The sequence below is a fragment of the Centroberyx affinis genome, unplaced genomic scaffold (assembly GCF_046629955.1).
Source record: "Centroberyx affinis isolate AG114_WGS23_722 - 3 ecotype Tasmania unplaced genomic scaffold, CSIRO-AGI_Caff_v1 ptg007942l_1, whole genome shotgun sequence".
NCBI classification, from domain to species: domain Eukaryota; kingdom Metazoa; phylum Chordata; class Actinopteri; order Beryciformes; family Berycidae; genus Centroberyx; species Centroberyx affinis.
The window spans coordinates 268,112-293,599 of NW_027283983.1; the positions used below are offsets into that span (position 1 = coordinate 268,112).

General features: G+C 45.1%; 1 protein-coding gene across 3 annotated transcripts; it reads left to right on the forward strand.

Annotated features, from left to right (window-relative positions):
* The first annotated feature begins 5,276 nt into the window (after window positions 1-5,276).
* zbtb18 (zinc finger and BTB domain containing 18) lies at window positions 5,277-14,455 on the forward strand. Of its 3 annotated transcripts, XM_071514087.1 has the most exons (3): window positions 5,522-5,541; window positions 8,090-8,199; window positions 11,507-14,455. In XM_071514087.1, the coding sequence occupies exons 2-3, from the start codon at window positions 8,184-8,186 to the stop codon at window positions 13,222-13,224; spliced, it is 1,734 nt and encodes a 577-aa protein (XP_071370188.1). In that variant the 5' UTR covers window positions 5,522-5,541; window positions 8,090-8,183; the 3' UTR covers window positions 13,225-14,455. The 3 variants fall into 3 exon arrangements, with proteins under 3 accessions (XP_071370189.1, XP_071370188.1, XP_071370187.1); XM_071514088.1 differs by lacking the exon at window positions 8,090-8,199 and having other exon boundaries at window positions 5,277-5,541; XM_071514086.1 differs by lacking the exons at window positions 5,522-5,541; window positions 8,090-8,199 and adding an exon at window positions 9,745-9,784.
* The last annotated feature ends 11,033 nt before the right edge of the window (window positions 14,456-25,488 follow it).

The following is a 25,488-nucleotide window of genomic DNA, read 5'->3' on the forward strand; positions in this document are numbered from 1 at the left end:
CATTGTGGGTATTGTTATTTTGACTGTAACTAACACTGTGTCTCCTCTGTAAGCCGATAGAGACACTCTCTCTCTCTCTCTCTCTCCCTCTTTCTGTCCCTCTGCTTCATTTCTAGAAATCCTACAGTGACAGCTTGGTCCTGAGGTATTTAGGATGTTTGGATCTATAATGGGCTTGGATATGCTGCTCACCTCGGCAAGAAGAAAAGAGAGGGATGTCTGGGGTGGAGAGAGAGGAGAGAGGAGAGCCAATTTTGTGACTAGACACTGCTTCTCCCTCTCTCTCTCTCTCGCTCTCTCTCTCCCTCTCTCTCTCTCTCTGCCTTGGAGGATGGTTTAATCTCATCGCCCCCAGGGCAGAAAATCAAACATCTGTCTGCCCCCCCTTCCCTTCCCCTTCCTCAGTCAGCCAGCCAGCCAGCGTCTCCCAGAGACTCTCCCCTCTTGCATGCCTCCATTAGGGGCATGATGAGGGAAGCCATGGGATACGCAGCTATGGAGGATTGCTTAGCTCAGGCTTGGAAGGCTCATGGATGGATGGATGGATGGATGGGCAGGATGTATTCTGAGTGTTTTCAGTGTACCACAAACCACAAGGGTGCTAGAAGTGGAGAGGAAGGCACTGGTGACTTGGCAAGCCCCAAACAGGGTCCCGCGTCAAAAAAAAGTCTAATACTGTAAGTCTTAGTAAAGGATTATAGGGTTTTCTTGTTGTCATTTCATAATCTTGTGTCAATAGTTATCCACTGGTAGTACAATATACTTTATGTTCTGTACCAAAATCAGTTAAAGGCAACCAATGTAGAATTTGCCCAAGAAATCTAATTGTTAAATGAACTGTGATAATGATCATTGATGCTGCATTCTCTATTGCGTCTGTGAGTTGATTTCTATGGAGATATTTCATTATTTTGCCCTCCTGCTGTTTTGATGCCCGACTAACCAATATACCACAAAGGATGTCAAAGACAGAGCGACTTATAATGAGTGTGGCAGAAGAAGTACAAAGGTTAGAGTCACAGCGCTGTGACAGTACAAGTACAAGGTAAAGAAAGAGCTGAGGAGGAAAGGTATAAAGAGTCTTTTTGGGACCAAATGAGGACATAGCTTGGCATCAAGCATCAAGACTGTTTGTAATAGTGACATTTGTGTGTTTTTGCTACTAAAAATATAATTTAATGTGGTATTTTCAGTGTGGAAATCCTACATGTAGCATTTTACTTGTAACTTCTACTGCATTTCACAATAGAAAAATAAGGAACATCATCTGAATACCCTTTCAGAGGTTGTGTTGAAGTGTTGCTTTTTAACAGCTGTCTGCTTCAAATACCTTTGAAGATAAATATCTTTGACAGGCAAATTATAATTTATGCTGGCAAATAAAAAAGGTAGAGCTTGTGAAGCATACAGTTTAATATCTCATGGATGGCCAGAGATTTCTCCGACTCCTTCCTTCCACCAATTAATAACATATTTTTTCTTTGCCCACACAGAAGGAAAATAAAGGACTGATATAAATAGTTAAACGGAATTCGTGTCATACCCTCTTTTTGGTAAAATACACACAATAAATACAATGAATGGACAGTTTGATGGCAAGCAAACTATTTTTTACCAAGGCAAGCAGCATAGTTAGAGCTGTAAATCATGAAATTGCCAAATAAAACTGTTTATATATACTGTAGTCCATCTATCTTCATCCATTGCCATTATGAGAAGGAAACAGTTTGTAGAATTTTTTTCAACTACATTCTGTCCATGTTTTGTAAATAAGAAATACAAACTGTATCAGTGCATGCCATCAGAGAGAGAGACAAGGTCAGAGAGAAAGAGAGAGAGAGAGAGAGAGAGAGAGGGAGGGAGGGAGGCAGGAAGGGAATTAGAGAGTAAAAGATGGAATCTACAGTGACCTCAAGAGGCAGAAAGTAGAAGACCAGCTAAATCCAACACTGCTGGATGTGCTACATCATGACAATATGCACTGAAAATTAAATCACTTATTCATAATTTATATATACTTACTCGACGTATACGTTCACTTGATTGGTGAACCAAAATGAAAAAACGAAATAAACATTTACAGCAAGCAAACAATGGATTACACAACTGGCATCACCTAAATCATGACATCATCTGAGTAGGCCTGTCTTGTTCCTTCCAAATATACCAGACTATTTGTGGATGGGCGCATTTCATTTCCTCCCAGTGTTAAGTCAAAAAATAGAACTAAACCTATACTTGTTTTCTTTTTTAATATTGAAGGTGTGGATATAATCTCTGGTCTCTCTCATCTTTTTCTGCCTCTTTCCTGTCTTGTCTTTGGTCAGAGCTATGGGGAGGAAGGAGGGAGGGGGTGGGGAGGTGGGAGGGTAGATAGTAAATATAATTTCAAACATCAGGCTGGCTCTGCTTTTTTTGGCACAGACACTTATATTCTGGCATCTGTCAGCAGCAAAACAATATGTGGATCAGAGAGGGGAACAGAGGAGCGGTGAGAAAAGTTTAGCCTATAAAATCGCACGGGATTCTGTGAGTGATAGAGACATTCACACACACACACACACACACACACACACCCCCCAGATTCCATGCAATCAAGGCTATCTGAAGTGCATCTCTCTCCTCCCTGCAGCCTATAGGAGCTCAAGAGGAGAACATCTGACAGCTTGTGGGTTTTCATGGCCACACATCACATGTCTTTTCAACTTTTCAACACACCGATGGCATCCAAATGAAATTATTTTGGAAGGATGTAATTGCATTCATTGCTGTCATTTAGCCTATTAAGTGGCATCTTCAACCAGCCACGAATCCTCACCCATAAAACGCTCACGCTGTAGGATATTTTACATTTACTGCTCAAATTGGCTAAATGTCTGATGTCTGTTAAATTCAATTTTCTGTTGGTCTAACGTTGAACTATTCCTGCCCGTGGGCCTAATTGTATTTTCTTGCGTGAACAAGGGGCGCATTGTGATGTGCTGGTAACGTGTATCCCCAAATTAATAGACACGTAACGGGGTCATCGTTCATTTGCATTTTAACAAGTCCTTCAGCTATGATATCGGATCGTGTGAATTCATTACCATACAGGGCTGCAGTTTATCCAGCCATCTATTAGTAACGCCAATTAGTTTACTGGGACGGGTTTAGGGATGCAAATAGGGCTATCTAGATTCACTTAGGCAAAAGCGACTTATTAAAAAAAAAAAGCTTTGAGTCTCTCTGCCTCTGCGTTTACAGCTGGGGTTCCCAAACTTTTACATGTCATGGTCCGCAGATAGAAACACTTTGGACCACAGACCCCCATTTAATAAAGTTTTTTTGTCCCAGTAACTCCCATTTGAGGGGATTTTTTAATTGTTACATATGATTTAGTACAGAGTGAAACTAATCATTCTACATTCTCCTCTAGTCCTAACATATAGGCCTAGTTATAAATAAAATATAGCCTATGATTTATTTATGATTACGTCCCCTGTGAATGATCAGATTTATTTATGATTTATGGAATAATAGCGACATTAACTTGCTTCTCATTTCACTGGGGACACATTTGAATCTCCTGAAGGACCCTGGGCGGACCCTGCACCCTAGTTTGGGACCCACCTGTGTAGACTATATGCGTAGGCCTACATTTTGAGCAGCCCTTTCCTAATAACTGCGAAACAGATTGTGTTTGGACAGGCTGGATGTATGTGCTGGCATGTTGCTCCGCGTCCTAGATTTGCTGTTTGCTGAGAAAGAAAGGACGCATAAAATAGGTACAAAGGCGAAGATCAACCATCAGCACAATATAAACGCACAGGGTGGCAAATAACCCGCGGTTTCCCGTGGTGATGATCACCGCAGTGATAAATGATACGACACAGACCTGATTAAATCTGTGCAGCTATTTCTGAACTGAAGAAGCAAACATTCGTGCATGAATAGGCTACATCCTGTGCAACCTGTTGATTGTAAAGTGCAGCTTATACAGGCTGAACACCCTATATCGCCACACAGGCTTTTCTCCAACAAGGCATAGAAAGCCATAGGTTGCACACATAATTAGGTGTCTTGAGCCTAATTGGAAATATTGGGGGAGGCAGGGGATCCCGCACGGACACCCGTAGTCCAATCTCTGTATCCGCAGACCAGCGTTGGGCTTGCTACTCAAAAAAGTAATAGCTAGGCCACATTACTCTCGGTCTACTCATTTCAAAGGGAATGTTATTACTTTCTCCGGATGCAGTAATTCGTTACACTGCTTCTCAGGCGAAAGTGGCCTATTACATTTCCGTTAAAACCCCAGCAGTATCGTTTGCTTCCTCTCTCGCCTCCAAAAATCAACATAACTCGATTTCCCCTCCTGCGAATGATCAGGGGAACCAAATACCCAATTCGTGTCATCCTTTTTGCTCGATAAAATGTAACTAAATAATGGGAATATTTCCATCCAGAGGAAGAAGGCAACCTTTTTCTGCCATTTCTCATGTATGCTATTTTAGCGTCAACTGAGAGGATGACGACTAGTTATGTGGAAAACAAATCTGCTGATGAGCGAGTGATGCACATTTTGGATAATTAATCGTTAATGTGATATTTAGAGGGGGTAATAACACAAGTAACAACTTATGGCAGTATTTTGGATTGCTTGCTTATAGACTATTACTGAAATTGAAATAGTAATTCGTTACACAGCACCAGTTACTCAGTAACGTGTAACAGTGGGATAATGTAGGCTAATTACTTTTCCCGAGTGGGCCTAGTGTAACGATTTACAATTAGGATTTCAATTTCAGTAATAAAAGTAGGCCTATAGTTACCAGTCCACCAGTAACGCGTTACTATCGAATAATGCCGGAGACCAACGTTTTTTCCTCTGGGGGCGGTGCACCTGTTCATGTTATTGGGCTACTTTTCCCAGTGACGAGTGTGTGTGTAACGAATTACTATGATTACTTTCGTTTCATTATTAGCAGTTACTAATCAACCGGTAACGCGTTACCGCCAACCCGACAGGTGTCACCAACAGTTTTTTTTTTCCGGTCAAGGTGGTGCACCTGCTCAGACCAACTCCTCCCTCCTGCGCCGGCGGAGGCTTGACTACAGTACCCAAGGCGCACCGCGCCGCTCTCCACTCGCTCGTGCTCCGCTGCGCCAGTCCGCCTCGCACTCGCAGAACCAGTTGGTTTGGCCCTCTTCTTTCCTGCCTGCTCACTGTGTGCTGCTGTCGTTGCCTGGTGTCAACCTACGCCGAGAAGACATATCCCTCCCTCTCCTGTGTTAGAGGGCCGCTTCCAATTTGCCTTCACTTTTCTCCTCACCGGCTCCATTGGCTTCCGCGCCGTGCCAGTCAAGTCGCCTCCTTTCCAGCCCGAGTTGAGTAGCAACAGCTCGGAAACATCTGGCCGCCGCAGCGCGCTAGACTCCCCGTCCCTCCGCCTGCTCGCCTCGGCAGCTTGTTATGGAAATTAGTCTAAAGTCAATCTAGTTTTGTCTCCGAAGAAAAAAGGGATTTGACGAAGGAAGCGGAGAAGACGTTGGACCTTGTTGTCTGTAAGTGCCTCTAATACCAGAGTCCGATTAAAGGAGGCTCAGGAGAGGGTGGGTTACGGAGGGGAAAAAGTAGCTAAACCTTCCTTAGCATACTCTGTTGTCTTCACACACAAATAGTTGCTATGTTAGCTCTTCCTTGGTGGTGTTTTAGCAGCTGTTGTCATAGCATCGGGGCCTGCTGCACAACTGTAAATAGCTTAATAATGTAGCCTGTTCGCTTTACTTTTGTTAGCCATGATCGGGCTATAGCTAGCTGCGTGGGTCAGTGTGTGTGTGTGTGTGCGTGCGTGTAGGTGTGTGTGTCTCTCTGTGTGTGTTTGCTTGTTATGTGTGCTGGTTCGGAAATTGATTGTAGTCTTGTTGTGTTGTTATTTTGTCAGGAGACAACCTCACAGCCTGTAAGCAGTACCTTCTTGGAGTTTAATGCTATTCTTGCTTGACAAATGTGATAAACAGTTATTGTTATGGCTGACAGTTTAGGCTGCATCGACTGAAGTTTAGGATTATAATAGTCAAATTCATGCCAACTTGGTTATCATATGCGCTGACTCGTGGATATGTTTGTGGAGTCTCCTTTTCCAGAAGCAGTGCCATGAAAAATGCAATATCATGCTATGAAATTAGTTATTTCAAAGTAAACAGAAATGGAAACAGTGCATCAGTGTTGCGGTGGTTGCAGTGTTGTTGTATCCTTGGTCGCGACCAATCTCCCAGGACTTGGTGGCATTATAATTAAAGATGCTAACTGAAATGAAGTGACGGATTCCAGTGGTGAAGTTAATTAAAGTTAAAGTTAGATACATTTCATGTCCTCGCCTTCAAAAGCAGGACAACATTTTTACCTTAGCATATTAAATTGCGCAAAGTTTAAGTTGGAGTTTGACTAAAACCGACTATTTCAACAAGAAACACCTTGATGGGTTTTTTTTACTCATATTTTTAAGTTCAACTGCCGGTTTATAGGAGAAAGAACTATCATATTACTTAGAAATGTGTGTAATTATGTATTAATGTTGCGAGGATAGACTCACGTGTTGCTCAAAAGTACGCGTTACGCGATAATCTAACGAAAAATCACTATAATATGCTTATGATATTTCTATAGGGGCTTATTGTGTGACTGTGGTAGCCTCCTCGTACTCAATAGTGAGTTTACAGTGACCTTACTTTGTGGTATTTTTTAATCTCTTATGGTATTATTATAATATACCTATAGGAACATTTTTGCTGTGCTATTTGTACAGTATCCTTCTAAAATATATACTATAGGATTAACAAAGTTGTTTTGGGTGCTACAAACGGACGAAATATATTAATAAAAGATAAGTTGTTTTTTTCTTAAAATCCAAGAAAATTCACACGCTTCAAACCTAACCCACTTTCACTAAAACGAAAGCAAAGGCTGTAATAAGTTTTCCCTCGGCTTATTAAGGGCTTGTATACCTTTTGTTTAGGATTTCACTCATGAGCTCCATACGATTGTTCCCATTGTTTCTTTATTTCATTTTTTTCTCTGTCAGTTGTCCGAAGGGTCTATGGGGGGGGGGGGATGAATGAATGAATGAATGAGTGAATGAATGAATGAATGAATGAATACAAGACAAGGCAGTGGCACTGAACCGTAAAGAAGTGGAAAACAATATCAGCTGCGTGCGTCTGTCAGTTGCAAATGTGCTGTGTTGGGCTTTGTTTATAGTTACTGGAAGGAGAGAGAGAGAGAGAGAGAAAAAAAAAAAACTCGTGGGGTATTTAAATTCTTCAGAAAGAAAGGGGTTGAAACTAGGTTAGAAAAAAAAAGTTTTCCCTCAGACCTATATTTTGTAAACTTTTCCTTTCCTTGATAGTAGTGGTAGTTGTGGGTTTTGGTGTGTGTGGGATGTGGGGAGAGGGGAGGGGGGGGCATAAATTGTTGAGTAAACTCCTGTTTTTTTGTTTTTTTTCGGAAACCAAATCAGCATCCCACTGCATTTAGTATCCCCCCTTTTTTCCCAGAGAGAGAAAAAGGGGGGAAGAGAGAGAGAGCGAGAGAGAGACAAAGTTGCGTGGTGGTGGTGGTAGAATGAAAGAGGAGTCTGGTGGCAGGAGTGTAGAGGAGGCAGCATATGGCTGTAGAAAGAGCACAGCTGGAGGTAGCATCTCCATCTGAGGATGATGTCAGAGCAGCTGACAGGCTGCCATCCCCCCCCCCCCCTCCACCCCTCCCTCCTCCTCCACCCTCCACCCCCCCCTTTCCCTCCGCACCCCTCCCCAGTCCTTTATTGTGAGCCTCAGCGGCAGCCTGGGAGAGTTAGTGCCGTGTGTCTGTGCGCTATGTGTGTGTGTGTGTGTGTGTGTGTGTGTGTGTGTGTGTGGCTGCCGATCAGCGCCAGTTAGGAGTAGGAGGAGGAGGAGGGAGGGAGGAGGAGGAGGGAGGAGGGAGGTGGTATCTCGTTCCCCCTCCAACATCTCCTCCACTTTGCATCTGTCCCTCGCAGTTTGAGCAGCGTGTTTTTTTTTCCTGCCTCCCTCTTCTCCTCTCCTCTCCTCTTCTACCCACTCATTGATTCAGAGAGAGAGAGAGAGAGAAAGAGCAAGAGAGAGAGAGATACAGCCATTCCCAGCCAGAGCCCAGCTATTCTGCTACAGTGGAGTTAATCAAGTTGATGCATACTGCTGCAGGTACTGTTGTTTGTGTGTGTGTCTGTGTGTGTGTGTGTGTGTGTGTATGTGTGAGAGAGAGAGAGAGAAAGCGAGCAAGAGAGTCTGAGCTAGAGGAGTAGTTTTGTTTTGGGGATCTCCGGTGTGTCTTGTTAAAGCCAGTGTGAGTGTGTGGAGTGTGGTTTAAAACTGTTGGTGAGTGCTTCAGTAGTAAACTCATGTTGGGCTGTCTGTCTGTGTGGAGGGGTAATTGCAGCCGGGGGAACGCTGTTTGTGCAGTTAGGTTTTAGTCCAGAGAGTTGCATTTAAAATTCAGCATTTGTTGTGCGTTTGGTTTCCTATTGAAGCAGCCAGTCATTTGGACTCTGACTATGATTTGTTTTTGATTTTAAAGTTACAATTAAATGTTCTAGAAATATAAACTGAATTTATGTTTTTTTTCTAGAGTTCACTCATTATGATTAGCTAAAATAAGCTTTTTGACCAATATTCACAGTTAAAAAAGAAAAGCTATCTGATTTTAATTAGTTAAATTTGAGCAAAGAAAAAACTCTGTTTTTATTTTATAATACATTAATAATAGAAAGTCAAACTTTAAGCAAAGAATATAATAACCACAGTTATTTATTCCAAATCCCCTAATCTGACTTTTTTCAGTTAAATCTAATTCGCTATAAAATTACTTGAAAGCATGTGCAGTCTCCTCTACCCGGCCGACTTGTACCAAGTTTTTTTTTTTCCCCCTCCTGTCGGCTGGAGTAGAGGAGACTAATTTAGAAGTTGCAGATTTGAGCTGCCTGAATTGGCTAGACAGCTGTAATCGCACTCCCTCCTAGTCTTAATCTCTTTATCTGGCTAGCAGCTGCCATATGGCCCCCGTCAGCTGGATCAGATGTGGGTAAGCCTCCCTCCCTGGCCGTCCCAGCCTCTCCCTCTCCCTCCCTGCCCCTCTCTGTCTCTCCCGGACCCCTGCCTGGGCCGGCCGGCCGGCCGGGTGACGGGCTGCTGCCCTCCTGAGCTGCACCGACGGCTCCCTCCCCACCGCCGCCACCGCCGTCTTTATTTTTAGCCATCTTTAAGGATTAGGATTGATGCTGTGACGAGCAGGGCACTTACAGTGATTGTATTGTAAATCTTCTCTTCTGGGTGGTGGTGGGTGGGGGGGTGAGGAAGAGGGCAGCTTCTACTATGGGACGGATGTGCTGGGTTTTTCTTGTAAGATTCAGACTGGGGGGGCTGAGTGTGTGAGTGAGGGGTGGGAGGGTGGCGTGGTGTGTGTGTGTGTGTGTGTGGGGAAGGAGGGGGTGGCAGGGGGGGGTTTGGCTGGAGAGGGAGGTGGGGGGTGGTACACCCTTGTCCCCGTAAGCCCCCTCATTAAAAGCAGTCTGAACCAGGCGGAGGGCGAGCGCACACACACACACACACACACACACACACACACAAACACAACACACAGATGCACACACACACACACACACACAGTCACACACACTGACATACTTGGTTTAGTTTCATTCAAATGAGGTGATTTAACTGCTTTGGTTAACACAGTGCAGAGCGGGACCCATGTATTTTCTCAGGCGGGACAAAACGACTTGGTTAACAGGTGGGACTTAAATATTAAGATTTTACAGATTTAATTCTCAATATCCTTCTCTTTCGTTGTCCAAATGTAGTTAGCAGGTTTTGCCCAATTTGGTGTTCATTTCTTTTACCAACTAGGTAAAATCTACCCAGTATTGTCTCTTTTTTTTTAAGGACATCTGAAGAGCATTGGTGCAAGTTTTTTTGTCTTTTCTCTTTTAATCTGACTAGTAAAGCTGATGCTTGCAGGTTAAATGAGGGACAAGCTGTTGTGTTTTTCAACAGTGCTATTTCGATAGGCCAGTTTTCCTGCTAGACTTAGCCTGTGGAGGTGGTTGGTAGGTAGGCTGGTAGGTGTGTGTTGCATGCGTGAGGACAGTGTGTGCAGCTGAAAGCCGGTTACCTAAAGGGGCTGTGCCAGGCCAGGCCAAAGTGGGTTAATAAAAATAACCAGCGTAGGAGCAGCGACAATCCAGGAGTGCAGGCAGAGGAGTTAGAGATGGAGAGAGAAGGGATAGACAGTGGCGTGAGCAGGAAAGGATCAGTCGCTTGCTGTTTAGTTGTGGATAAGTCTTTCTCAGAGTAAAAGCCGACTTAGTGATTAAGTTTTTATTGCAGCAGAGTTTTTAATTGTAATTATCCTTTCTGTTCTCTTATTATTTTCCCCCTTAAATACTTTATTTGTTTATATAAATAAAGCGTGGAATAGATGTGATAGCGGAAGCGGAAATAAACTGATTATTTTAGCATGTTTATACCGAGGTGTGTATGTATATGACTTTACAGTTACCTGCATGGTGTTTGGGACATTTAGTTAATTCTCGCTCACAGACAAAAACAGGGAATTATAACAGAATTATTATTATTCACGTTGCAATTGTGAGTTACAAAAACACATGATTGTGTCTAGGTCAACAGCTACTAAAGTTAAACAAACATAAACATATTTTAAACATATTTCTTTACCAGTGAGGATATGAAGGTGGTATGTGTGTGCGTGTGTTTATGCGTGATCATGTGAGTGTGTGTGTAGCATTTCTTTGGATTGCACAACTACTCAATAGATAGGTTTCTTTTTTAATTGCGTTTCTATGGTGTTATGTTAATGTGCTTATTATGTGTTAAGTTTTTCTATTTTTTCTTTCTGTTTTTACCCAACCTACCTACTCTTGGTGTGTTTCTATCGCTTACTTGTCCTCCTCTCTACAGTCTGTTTTCAACGTCTCAACCGATGTGTGTCGTTGACATTTGTCTCTTCTCTCTTTTCTCTGCTTTTTTTAACGGGCCTCATTTATGAAAACGTCTTACACACAAATTTTTTGCTACCACAAAAGCCCAAGTAATGATAAAAAAATGATCTTGTTCTGCAGGTTTAACCTGAATTTGTAAACATATATTTCTTTTTCTATATTAATGTGTATATGGATGTTACTAGATATCATTTCTATTGCTATAAAGATCACATGATAGAATCAAAGATATTAAATTTTATGTTGTGTTGTCTCACCTCTCAGTATCTCTATATCCCTTTCTCTTCTCTGAGTTTTAGCTGTTTTTGGGTTTTACCTTTCTGTGTTAATTGTTTCTTACACACATCTTTACCTTCATAGAATCAAATAGGCGCAACACTTTATTAAAACCCCCTGATAGTTTCAGGGATAAAAATCTGCCATCACAGACGATGAGACCTTCATCAGATGTATCTCTAATTCCTCTCTGCCTCTCTGTCTCTGTGTCTCTGCAGGTTATGAGGACGGCAAGATGGAGTTCCCAGATCACAGCAGACATTTACTCCAGTGTCTGAGCGAGCAGCGCCACCAGGGCTTCCTATGTGATTCCACGGTGCTGGTGGGCGATGCCCAGTTTCGTGCCCACCGCGCTGTGCTGGCCTCCTGTAGCATGTACTTCCACCTCTTCTACAAGGACCAGCTGGACAAGCGAGACGTCGTGCACCTCAACAGCGACATTGTCACGGCCCCAGCCTTCGCCCTGCTGCTGGAGTTCATGTATGAGGGCAAGCTGCAGTTTCAGGCGTTGCCCGTAGAGGACGTGCTGGCGGCAGCCAGCTACTTGCACATGTATGACATTGTCAAGGTGTGTAAGAAACGATTGAAGCACAAGGCCACGGCCGAGGCGGACAGCACGCGCCGGGAGGACGACGGCGGCTCCAGCTGCTCCGATAAGGCCGACAGCCTATCAGACGGCTCCACGGGTCGGCCCGCCACCGCCGACCTGCTGCCCAGTGATGAAGACGAGGAGGGGGGCAAAGCAGAGGGAGGAGCGCTGTGGCTGAGGCTGCCCTCCGCAGAGAGACCAGGGACGCCGGCCACCGCCACGGCCAGTCCAGGACACGGCGAGGCTGAGACGCAGCGAGGTGAGGGGCTAGGGGAGGGAGGCAAGCTGCTCTCCCCGGCCGGCAGCCCCACCAGCTCCACTGGGTCTCTCTCCCAGAGGTCCCAACGCTCAGTGAGCTCTCGTGGCGGGCGCAGGGGCAGGAGGGTGTCAACAGATGCGGCCGACTGTGTCCTGGACCTGTCAGTCAAGCCAGTCGCCGGTAGCAACCACAGTAACCACCACCAGTCGTATTTCAGCGGGGCAGCGACGCCAGACAGCCTGCAGAGCCCGTTGGCCGTGAGGGTGAAGGTGGAGCGGGGCGTGGCTTCAGACGAGGAAGAGGAACTGGGGGGTGGGGACTATGACATGGAACACAGCGGCATCACCAAGGCGACGGCTCCGAGCGCCAACGGGGGCCTGAACCACCACGGGGTCGGAGGGCCTCTGTCGGCCCAGCGGAGGCTCGGCCTGGAAGCCCACCTGTCCGCTCTGCGCGAAGCCTCTCTGGCCACAGAGCTGGAGCGGGAGGAGAAGGCCCCGGCCGCGGGAGACGACGACGACATGCTGGGGGGAGAAAACGACCGCACCCAGGCCGAGGCGGCCAGCATAGATAGCTCCCTGCTGCCCTACGTCTCCAACATGCTGTCGGCTCCCCACACCCAGATCTTCATGTGCCCGCTGTGTAACAAGGTCTTCCCCTCCCCGCACATCCTCCAGATTCATCTCAGCTCCCACTTCAGGGAGCAGGAGGGCATCCGCTCCAAGCCCGCCGGAGACGTCAACGTGCCCACCTGCTCCATCTGCGGCAAGACCTTCTCCTGCATGTACACATTGAAGCGCCACGAGCGGACACACTCCGGCGAGAAACCCTACACCTGCACCACCTGCGGCAAGAGCTTCCAGTACTCGCACAACCTCAGCCGCCACGCCGTGGTGCACACGCGCGAGAAGCCGCACGCTTGCAAGTGGTGCGAACGGCGGTTCACGCAGTCCGGGGACCTCTACCGACACATCCGCAAGTTCCACTGCGAACTGGTCAACTCGCTGTCGGTGAAGAGCGAACCGCTGGCACTGCCCAACGTCAGGGACTGGGCGATCGAGGACAGCTCCCAGGAACTGTGGAAGTAGACATATGGACTACTGGGGCAGATGAAGGGAAAGAGAAAGAAAGAGAGGAGGGAAGGGAGGAAGGGCAGAGAGGCAGGGGGAGGTGAAAGAGAGGTGGCAAGGGTCGATATTCGGGGTCGAAATCAGTCATGTTTCTTGTACGTTGCAAATCTCATTCAATTGCACTTTAATAGCACATGAAAATGTTACTACTGAGTTTTTTTTTTTGGTTTTGTTTGGGGACATTTTGTTTTATTCTATTTTATTCTGATCTCTCTTATTTTTTATTTTGTGTCACTTCTGTTTGTTGGTTTTTTATTGTGTCTACGAACATGGGTCCCGGTGAGAACGTCTTGCCTTTTGAAGAGTTTCACTTTGTGTTGCATCTCAGACACAACACTCCCAACACTGGCCAACGTATCGGTCCCAGTTCCATAGACAGCGAACCCACGGCAAGAGTTCAGGTCAAACACACTGAAGTGAAAACGCATTACAATACACTAAACGGGTACTGTGATCATCATGAGTCAATACCATTACACACACGCTGTTTTAAGAAGAAGTGTGTGTTCCGATACTGCACTACTCGGGCAAAATTTCACCTGACGTGCGTGAGTGTGTTTGTGTGTGTATGAGTGTGTTTGTGTGTATTAATTTTATTTTCTATTGGCATGGAGGTGTCGTTTGCGAAGCGCTCCCCGCTTCTCTTGTTAAGCTCTTTGGTGTTGTGTGTTTAGGGGAAAACTGACTGACTGACTGACAGACTGATGGCACTCATGCAATGCACAGCCTCCTTTTTTCACTTCCAATCAATTTGAAGTATTTTCTAAAAATGAAAAGACCTTTAGAAATGATTATAATTATTATTATTATTATTGTTATTATAGAATTTTTTCTTAAATCTAGCTGGCAGTCTTTAAAACATCTCTTGTCGAAAAGGTATTTAAGTTAAGGTTGTTGTATATTGTTACGCTATAGTTTTAAAACCTTAATCATTTATGAATTTTTTAAATTATGATTATTATTATTTTTGGTTGTTTTCTTTTTTGTTTTTGTTTTTTTGGTTGTTTTTTAAAAATGGGACCTGCTGTTGTTGCATGACGTCCAAACCTGTATATTTAAAAAAAAAAAATGTGAATTTGCTGTATTACTGTACACATTGTAATTGATCAAATATTTGACAACAGGCTTTTTTTCTTTTCTTTGTGAATACTACTCCAGGGTGCGGTCTGTTGAAAAACTGAATATTATTCTCACAGCTGTGGAAAAAAAATGCATGAAAATATGATTTTGTCTTATACCTTTTCAGTTGTGTTTTTTGCATCGGAGGGGGGTGGGGGAGGGACGTGGGTAGGAGTACGTTTGAACGTTAGACTTGGACAGTGAAAAGGGGTAAGTTGGATTTTTCTACTCGTTGTGGGTCTGTCACTGGACTCCTAGGAGAATGTTATAGAATGTGTTTCCGTCGGATGGTGAAGCGATATGAAGCATTTTAAGCCTGTGTGTATATGCACTGATCTCTCTGCTGTGTGTGTGTGTGTGTGTGTGTGTTGGTGTGTATGTGTGTATGCGCATGTTTGTGTGACTAGTTTAATACTAGTCAGTTTAACCTACTGAAGATCTCCGTCCACCCAGCACTTCCACCTCTTCCTCCTCCTCCTCCTCCTCCTCCTCCTCCACCTCCTCAGGCGTTAAATTTGTCCACTGCTGTATGTGTGTTCCAAGTTTTCCATCTCTGTCTCCGTCCTCTCCAGCTCTCAAGCCGTTTCTTAATTAATTCTGCTCATTGGGCGCTTACTTCAGGTCTGTGAGTAACTGTATGTGGCTCTGACTTGGCTGGGGTGCGAAGGATAAAGAGTGAGAGAGAGAGAGAGAAAGAAGGAGAGAGGTTGAAATTGAGCTGTCCTGCTGAAAAGTTGAAGGGTCAGATATCTTTTTCACACCGTCGTGTCACATTGAGTCGAGTTGTGCTGCGCTGTATTTGGGCTGATTCAATAAAATGACCCGGCCCAACCTGGTGCGGTCCAGCTCACTTTGGACGCAGCGGTGTGAAACCGATAAAGACAGACTGTGTGTGTGTGTGTGTGTGTGTGTGTGTTGTGGGAGTGAGTGAGCGTACACACCCGTGTGTGTGTTTTCTACTGAAAACATAATCCTTACTTTGGGATGGGAGAGAATTGGCATGCCTGATTGCACCTTTTTAAGCTAAATGACATGAAATCAGATTTTTGCTGAAAAGATGCCTTTATTAAAAAAAATAAAAAAAATGGTCGATGCTATGGAAGTATTTGATACTGTATAGCATCGAGAAAGAGTTGTTTGAAATCATGAATGAATTCATGGAATTTATTGAATTTATCAGAAAATGATGTCTTATTATATTTTGATCATGTGATTGGAAATGTCAGTTTCCTTTTTTGTATTTGAATGTTGTATTGGGGTGGGGCTACATCAGTGTAATGTTCAGTTTTTCAATCTCTTGTCTCATCATTTTCAAAATTATGGTCAAGCATCCATACAATCCACAACACCTGATGTAGGTTGAGATTGTGATGCTGAAAGTGAACGCTCCACATTCCCCTTACTGGCACTCCTTCAAGATCAACCCCCGAGGTGTGTGTATTAGTGTGTGTGTGTGTGTGTGTGTGTGTGGTGGGTGGGGTGGATGTATGTGTGGGGTTCTCTGTGCCACCCTGTCATCTGGTGGCACGTTTAGGCTTTGCCAACTCGACAGTGCGGTGACATTGCGGCAATTTGCACCGTGTCATCAACCAATCTCTCGTTTTCTTGAAATGTTATTTCACTGGCAGCGTCTCTGCATATGGGTTCACTCAGATCCTGCTGTTGTTTTCATCATTACTGGTGTTTTTCTTTCTGTTCTGTTCCTCTGGTTGTACTTGACCGCCTTAAACTGCTGTAGTCTGGGCTGTTTAAGTGTGAGTGTGGGGTGGAGGTGCGAGTGGAAAATTATGGGAGTGATGTCAACCGCTCAAGACGCTGTGAACTAACCAGCCTGACAAGACATCTCCATCATCTTTGCTGTGCTTACTTGAAAAACAAGGGGGAGATTTTAGCAAGGTATAAAAAAAAAATGTTCAAATGTCATAGACAATTTATGGAAAGGCAGAAGAGGGTTGAGGGTGGGGGGCATGAAATGAATGAGTCTGTTCGAAAAGGACAATCACTGTCTGGGAAAAAGAAGCAGATTTTGATTCAAATATATTTGCTCCCACTTGAGATTTGTTGTTTTTTTTGTTTTTTTGTTTTTTTTTTCCTTTTGCTTTTCTTTTATGTTGTTCTTTTTACAGATTTAGTCATTTTTAGCTTTGACAATCATAGTTGGTTTGATTTTTGTTTTTCTCTCAAGGGGAGTAAATTCTAATTGTGTTTAGTTTTGTAATTTTTTGGTGTGCTGTTGTTGACATTTTTAAATTGTGTGCAAACTGCAATAAATTATAAGAATCTTGAAATTCAACCCCCCCGTGTGAATTTGTGTTTTTTGACATTTTTTTTCCCCATGTACAAATAGAAGCAGTCACGGCTAGTTTTTATATTGTAATGCCTGATTTAACTTAAATCTGAGAAAATGTTTTCACTCATGTTGAACATATCTGATGCAGCAGAGGCAACAAAGTTTCACTGCACAGTTTCTAAATTTCCATTAATTCACCTAATAAAGTCACAGTGAAACTGAATATTGGAATTCCTCACCTCAGTTTCAACTTGATGCCTGTCTCTTGTTAAGCACATTTTTGTATCGGAACAATTCAGAAACTTTGTTCTTTTTTCATTTATTATGTAAGCACACGCTGTTTGCAGTGCGCACGCACCACACACACACACACACGCACACACACACGCACACAGTCATGGGCTCCAGAAGGGCCAGTGCGGGAGTCTTTGGCATCCTGTCCCACAGTGACTTGTGATGTGGGTGGAAGTCATGGTATATGTGTGTGTGTGTGTGTGTGTGTGTGAGTGTGTGTGAGTAGCTGTAGAGTGAGCTCTGCTTGGACACAGCATGGTGGCCTGTACAGTCACTGTGTGTACACATTGCGTGTTTGCGCGTGCCTGCACAACTCCTGATATATCTGGCTGCTGCACTGGCTAAGGCGTAGGCTGGATTTGAGAAAATGTGCAGCAGCTTGTTGAGAACCAACCCCCCTGCAACACACACATACACACCTACACACACACAAACACACACACACACACACACACGCACGCACAGCCTCCTGCCAAAGCTCCTCAAGTACAGTTTTCCAGCAAAGAAATCAGCTTTAGCTAATGTCTTGCTGCTCAGTAAACCTGCTCTTACAGATGCATTAAAAGCCCCTGCACTTGGAGGCCAAGGAGCAGCGTTCATTAGGGCACCGCCACAGATGGTCTCTTCTGTAAGCCCCCAACACACACACACACACACACACACATACACACATACACACACGATAAGCTCACTCCTAATCTTTATGACATTGTCCTCTGCCTAATATTGGTTTCAAGAAACTTACAAGTGTTAAAAAGATTTCAAGAGAAGTTCTATCATTTTAGCACGTAAAACATTCTGTCTGCCTCCGTTTTAGTTAATACGACTAACTTTTAGGCCTTTGAATTAAAAAGCAAGCGAGTAATTTTTCAAACAAAAACATAAACATACATAAACAAACATAAAACAAAAGTCAGTATTAATGAGATACCTGTAGCCTGCACAGTTTTCTGTTTTTGTCCTGTTTTGGCCATTTCAATCAATCAGCAGCCAGTATTTATTTGATAACTGCTGTGGCGAATAATCAAACTCTATCTTTTGGCGATGCACTGCTTGGTGATCATTAATTGCAGTCTGCAGTGTTATAAGTGAACATCTGCTTGTAGAAGACTGCTCTCCCTCTCTCTCTCTCTCCCTCTCTCGCTCGCTCGCTCTCTGTGAGGAGGCCGTGCAAGGTTTGCTGTGAATGTAGGTCATTAATTTGTTTCTGTCCTTTGTTTACTTAAGGAAGGGGGACAAAGGGGCAGCTGCAGAACCATTTGGCTGTGCCCAAGGCGGGCCAGCTCAACATGTTGGGAGGCTGAGACCAGCTTGGGCTCCTGTCTGGGGCCCGGGCCCCTGCACTCTGCCGCTTACGTGAGGGAGAGGCCTCTGCCAAGCTGCCAGGGAGGGCTCCAGTGCCGAGGGAGGGGGGCGGGGTGGGAAGAGAGAGGAGGAGAGAGAGAGAAAGACAGCGAGAGATCTACACTGGCTTCCGTAGATAGGCTGGTGTCATTTTTTCTCGAAATGACCCGATGTCTGGTTGTGCAGTTTCCAACTCGTCTCCCCAAACTGAAAACTGCAGGTTAGGCTGAAAAAAATAAACTTCATAACCTTCATAACTTCATAAATAAGTTAAGGACAGCTGTTTCCATCTAAAGGGGCAGCTTTTATAGACTTAGCTACCAAACCTGTTAGACATGCAAGTTGGTAAATCTCACTAACAAAAAATGTTTTTTTGACTGTTGTATCTGTTGCTGATTTTATGCTGCATCCATGAAATACCGATGTTCCAGCATGGATTTTGCTGTTTGTGTAAAAAAAGAGGATAGTTATTTGTACAGTAAGTACATTGCACGCTCACAAAGGCCACGGCAAACAGCATTCCAGCTTTTAGCCTTGACAAGACAACTACTTTGCCCCTCCACAAAGGAATCTTAACAGCATTCAAACCTTATAATGCGTATCGCACAAAAGGGGAGAGAAGCCTTCTGTATCCTTTTCATGTCCGAGACTTGTTGATTCTCCATGAAAAAGGAAATGTTCCCAGGTCCACCTTAGAGGAATTGAGAGAGATAGAGGGAAGCTGTGACAAGCGCGTGCACGCCTGTGTGTGTGTGTGTGTGTGTGCGTGTGTGTGTGTGTGTGTGTGTGCGTGTGTGTGTGTGTGCGTGTGTGTGCAAGTGATCGAGGAGGATTGTCTGCGTATTTAAAAGAGCCCCTTTGTCAGGCACTCAGCGCAGCAAGACAGAAGGCAAGCAACAAGCGGCCCGCCTGCATGCAGACAATACAGTGGCACTATACTGGCCCAGTAGGGCGGGGGGGAGGGGGGCGTGGAGGGGGCAGGGGGATATTTTTTGGGGGGGAAATCAGGGGGCACAGTGTCCCAGCTAGCCGGCCAGCCAGCCAGCCATCCAGTCATCCAGCCAGCCCCCCACTGCACCCACCCCACCTCCCCCTCCACCCCTCGAAAACAAAAGGCGACGCAACTCAAACTTGAATATCTGTGTGTCTGTGTGAGAGGGGGGCCCCAGATAGCACTTACCCATAACCCCCCACCACCCTAGCCGACCCACACACAGACACACACACAAATCTAGACACACATCATCGCTCACGCACACACTCATAGGTAATACACAGATGAGGTAATACACACACACACACACACGATGTGCATGCACACAGAGCACAGGTTTATATAACCCGTCGTCTAGCGTGCGCACACACACACACACACACACACACACACGCACGCACGCACGCACACACACACACACACACACACAAAGGCCTCCAGCCGGTCTGTCTTTAGGGCTGGGCTGAGATGGGATTAAACACTACATGTCCTTTGTGTGATTCTTGTATGGAGAGAGGGAACAGCCATGAACTCTCAACATGAGAGAGAGAAAGAGAGAGACAGAGAAATGTTTCAATCAAAGGGATTGATGATCATGGCTACTAATGATGTGTTTTTATTATTAAAGGTAAAACTGATTAGAGGATGTATCTGGGATAAAATGACAAATTAATTGCATTCATACTTTGGTCAAAGTAACAATGCAGCCCCATAGACAGATATGAAACCTCTTTTGTGCCCCTTTTTCCCTCCCTCCCTCCCTCCCTCTTGTCTCTCTCTCTCTCTCTGTCTCTCTGTCCATATTCCTGCCCCTGTGTGCCATCCTCTCCCAGCTGTGTGTGTGTGTGTGTGTGTGTGTGTGTGTGTGTGTGTGTGTGTGTGTGTATGTGTGTGTGTGTGTGTGTCTGCCAGATAAGGGGCACTACCAGGGCGTGTTCAGGGCGTTGTTAGAAACTGCTGGCACCGGGACACATGTGCACGACTCAGCACTTTATCATCACCATGGCGACCTGACGGGGTCACGCAGGGAGGGTCCTATAGTGTCACCAACACAACCTGCTGGGCTGCTGCTTGTGTGGATGTTAGTTTGTGTGTGTGGGTGTGTGTATGCCGGACATCTGCTACACCTGCCTGCTGAGTCGTACACATGTATATGCACACATACACACAAACACACACACACACACACACACATGACAAGCAAGCGCCAGGCAGCAGCCAGCCAGCTGTGGTGGAGTGGAGGCGTCAAGTTCGTTCTCCTGCTGAAAGACAGTGGAAACATGATGAGAGACACACAGTGTTCTGGATAACAGCTCGTATCCCTGTTAACGTCTTATTAGGGATAAGCTGTTTATATTTACTGCATCTTCCTGTCTACCCCAGTGAAGGAAAGGGGGGTGCAGAGCTAGATGGAGGTGTTTTTTTTTTCCCCTTTATCACATATACCCCTTTATTCCACACAGAAATCAATGGAGACATGGATTTATGACTGAATGTGTTGGCCAACGATGCAGAAGTTCACATCATTGCTGCTCAAATGAAGATCAGTTCGCTTGATACCGCTCTGAAAAATATTTGTATGTAGTCAAATGAAGTTCACTTCAAGTCAAATATAGTCCACTGCTAATGTAAATTAACACTTATAATGACTAGCATATGACTCTAAGAAATAAACTTTGAAGGCAGGCTACTCTTTCAAAGAGTCCATCTGCTATCAATGATTTAACAGCACAAAGTCCTTCAAGCTGTGGTTTCCCAAAACAGACTTTAGGTCATCTTGGTCCCACTGACAATTGAGCAAAAATTATCTAATTTCTAAGATTATCTAAAAAAATCCTGCCCAGATATTCAAGCCATTATAAGGAGGAACACTGATGTAAAATCATGATTTAGGCTCAACACGTCTAACTATTATTTTTGCCTTCCAAAAGCAAAATTGATCGCGAGAGCAGAAAGAATATTAATACTAACAATTTGTCAAAACACATCCGTCACGCCATCTATTCATCTATCTATCATATGGTCGACGCTTTCTTGATTCAACAAGGAAAGACACTGAAAACACTCCTGACAACACAGAATGTGCATGAGAGGAGTTAACGTGTGTACATGCATGTGTGTGCGTGCATGAGTGTGAGTGTGAGTGTGTGTGTGTGAGTGTGTGTGTGTGTGTGTGTGTGTGTGTGCGTTTGTGTGTGTTCTCTCACCCTGTGATGCCAACCTCTCCGCTCCCTCCCAGCTCTGGCCAGGCACGACCCATCTGTCACATTCCTCCTTCCATCCCTCCTTCCATCCCTCCCCCATCCACCGCACTCTGTCCATCCCTCCCTCTGCGTACCCATCCCTCTTTTCCATCCCTCCTGTTTCTCTATCTGCCTCCATCCCTCCATCCATCCCTCCCTGCCTCCGGTCCTCCATCCAGTCTTTCTCCTCTTTTTTTTTCCACCCCTCCCTGCACACACCGAAACTCTATATCTCTTGTTTTTTCCTCTCTCTGTAACTTTTGTGTCTATTAAATTATGACTTTGGTGATTTTGGACCTATATATAATTTGCCTCTTACATACCTGTAGTACTTGGACCCGCAGACAATATTGGCTCCTGAGTCAGCTGTCGGTTGAAACGGCGAGCTCCGTTGCGTCTTGCTGCTACAATGAGTCCAAACAGGGTTTGTCAAAATATCTCCAAAAACTAGTCTTGTAGTCTTCTAGTAGCAGTCTGTGCTGCAGCAGAAAAATATAGTTCTGTGATTTCCTGATTAGTGAAAGTGTGCATAATGGCAGAATTGTGTCATGAAATCAGAGCTAATTTTAATTTATGTACTTTGCAACTTTTCCATTTACTCTCAACTCCCCTGTTAGACTCATCGTTAGAAGCAATGGGAGCTCGCTGTTTCAACCGACAGCTGACTGAGGAGCCAATATTGTCTGCATATCCAAGTACTACAGGTATGTAAGAGACAAATTATATATAGGTAAAAAATCGCCGAACTTATCCTTTAAGTTCGCCAAACTCTCTCTTATTGTTTTTCTTTCATCCTCTGTTTCCCCACTCTCTCCATTTTTATCATTCCACCCTTGGCCCTTGTGTGTACATGATTGCTGCCTCTTGACAGATTGACTTAAATTCTTTACGGGTAATTGATGACAAAAAACCCCAACATGTGGCCTCTCCAGCTTGTGTAATAATAATACTAGTCATCATCAAAAGATAACACAATCAAGCCCCAGAGCTTGTTTCCATTGTAGTCTCCTACCTCAGGCCAATCTGGGCCCCTGCAGGCCCATGTAGAGCCCTAAGGCCCAGTGTTGCTGCTCCATGCTGAACCAAACTGATCCAATCTGGGCTAGAGCGACCAGGGGTCCTGCCTAGGGAACTGGCACTGTCTGTGTGTGTGTGTGTGTGTGTGTGTGTGCGCGCACGTGTGTGTGTGTGTGTGTGTGTGTAATTGTGTGTGTGTGTGTGCGCATGCATGCACGCGCGTGCGCACGTGTGTGTGTGTGTGTGTGTGTATAGTATAGCATCAGGGGTGTAGCCTGGGGTGTACTGGCATGGCCGTGCGTTGGATTATTGAAGGCAGCTTGGGACCATCTGTATGGTGGTGGGGAAGTAGGAGAGAAGGAGAGAGGGAGGAAGAGGAGAGGAGAAGAGAGGATGACAGAGAGAGAGAGAGAGAGTTATAAAAAGAGACAGTACAGTACATTATGCTAGTCCTGTTATTGTTGGCTATCGTAATTTGACAAATGAAAATATGATGCACCAAGCGATCACTGGTCATCAGCAGGCACTCTTTCTTTCTTTCTTTCTTTCTTTCTTTTTCAAATGAAATGTCTCTATAGACCCCTTGTTGTTTTTTTTTATCTCACCAGCACAAATTAGTAACTGCATCTTTTCTTTTTTTGTGTTTTTTTATTAGCATATTTTATCAATGTGTTGTTTTTTATTAGTCCACTTATATGTTTTCTCGCTGTACAAACAAATGAAACCAAAACTAAATGAACCCGTCTCAATTTCAGCACCCTTCGCTCACCATCACCACGTGACGTCTTATCAGGTCTGCTGTGAGACGGATCCAGTTCAAACGGCCGAGAGCGACTATCTCATCTTAGGAGACTTTACACCAAGGGCCTCTATCACACAGTCTCAACCGTGTCACACTTGGGCGTACAGCATAGTAATCAGTGACACACTCAGAAAATGTTATTGAATGTGATACTTCATCGAGTCCGTGGGGAAATCCTCTTATCACTTACCTGCACAGGGAGGTTCAGAGGTCAGAGGTCAGGCTCAGCTGCAGAACAGCAGCTCCGGAGCCGGTGGGGATTCAGTGTTTTGCTCACTTCACACTTCAAGGTTTGAACCTGATTCTTCACTTGAAGGATGCTCTGTCTTCTCACTACGGCATCCTGCTGCCACATTGAACAGTTTGTCACTGGTGTTGCACTTGTTTGAAAGGCTCCTGATGAAGCTTCTGGTACTGTAATTCAACAAAACATCTGTGATGGCAGATTCTCATGCAATAATCTCAGTGGCCTACACTCCTTCCTCTCACATCTAATGAGGTCTGCATACGATCATACCAGACCGTGATATCAAAGATAGTTGCATTAGAGCTTGTGTGCTGGTAATAGAAACCTGTGGTATTACAGATGAGTAGAAAGCTGCATACCATAAGTCCCAAAATGCAACCACTACTGCTGCTTCACCACTTCAAAAGCTTTATGAAACTGAAAATCACCTCATATGTCATGTTGGACTGGAACTCACTTTGGGTGATTAAAACCAAGGAGATCAGCACTAAACTGCCTGACAGGTGTGTGTATGTGTGATGTGTGTATATTGCATGTGCAAATCTGTGTGTGTGTGTGTGTGTGTGTGTGTGAGTGTGTGTGTGTGTGTGTGTGTGTGCGCATGTAGGTCTTCCAGAGGGTCTTCTCAGCCAGTCGAAGGCAAGAAGGCAGGCAGGCTGGCAAGCAGCTGTGGTTGTAACTCTCTCTCTCTCACACACACACACACACAAACTTAAGAGCACAAATGCGCGCACACACACACACACACACACACACACACAACACAAGCTGTTGTTGCTTAACGACTGGGCTGCTCCAGAGCACATCTGCACTCTGCATTATCATTAGCTCTCTCCCGCATCCCCAGGATCGCTGACAAAGTGAACAATACCGACAATCACCCCCATCAGCTGCGGCCATATGGGCGCCATCCATAGCCATCGCCCCCCCTGGCTGGCTGGGGGGGGGCGGGGGTGGGTAGTGGGGGGGGGGGGGGGGCATGGCAGCAATTGTACCAGCATCTGTTTGGCACTCACTTGCTCACTCCGCCATTTTTCAAGATGAAACCGCCGAGCTGCCGATGAAGAAAGTTTCGTTTTTATTAGTATTGCCACCGTCGCCATGGTGGCATTTGTCTTTCCCACCCATCTCATTTGTTTCTCCTCTTTTACTGTATTCTATCTTGAACCCCCCCACCCCACCCAACCACACACACACACACACACCACCACTGCATGCTCCCACCTCCCCTCCCCTCCCTCCCTCCCCTGGACAGTTAAATGCATTGCCAGGTACACTCCTGTCGGCTGCGTCTTGTAATTGCCACCACCTAAATCCTCCGTCCTAATGGGCCAGGAGGAGGAGGAGAGGAGGAGAAGGGGAAGGAGGATGGTGGGTGTCGGCCCAGATGGCACAACAAGGTGCGCTCCACCACTCCTCTGCTATATCCCCAAATCTCTCCCTTCCTGTGGCCCTCTCTCCCTTGTTTTCTTTCTCTCTCTCTACCTTTCTCTCTCTCTCTCTCTCTCTCTCTCTCTCTCTCTCTCTCCGTCTTCTCTCTTCCCTCCCGTTTCTCCCTCCTGGACTTTGAACCCAGCTGGCGGAGGTGTTTTTTCTGGGATCAGCAGCAGAATCCTTCACTGCTGTTCTAATTATCTTTCAACTCCAAACCCCAACTGTATATCATTCTTTTATATCCACATTCCTCTCTAAGTTGTTTCTCTCTCTTTGCGTTTCCCTCTCTCTCTCTCTCTCTCTCTCTCTGATGGATCACAGGCAGAAGCTTCTGTCACTCCTTGGAGATTTTTGGAGAAACAAGACGCTTCAGTGTGTGTGTGTGTGTGTGTGTGTGTGTGTGTGTGTGTCACCTTGAGATTTGTGTGTGTTGATGCA

Coding starts and splice junctions, on each gene's coding strand:
- zbtb18 (XM_071514086.1), top strand. CDS start 9,745: ATGTATTTTCTCAGGCGGGACAAAACGACTTGGTTAACAG. Junction 9,785..11,506: donor CAAAACGACTTGGTTAACAG/GTGGGACTTAAA, acceptor GTGTCTCTGCAG/GTTATGAGGACGGCAAGATG.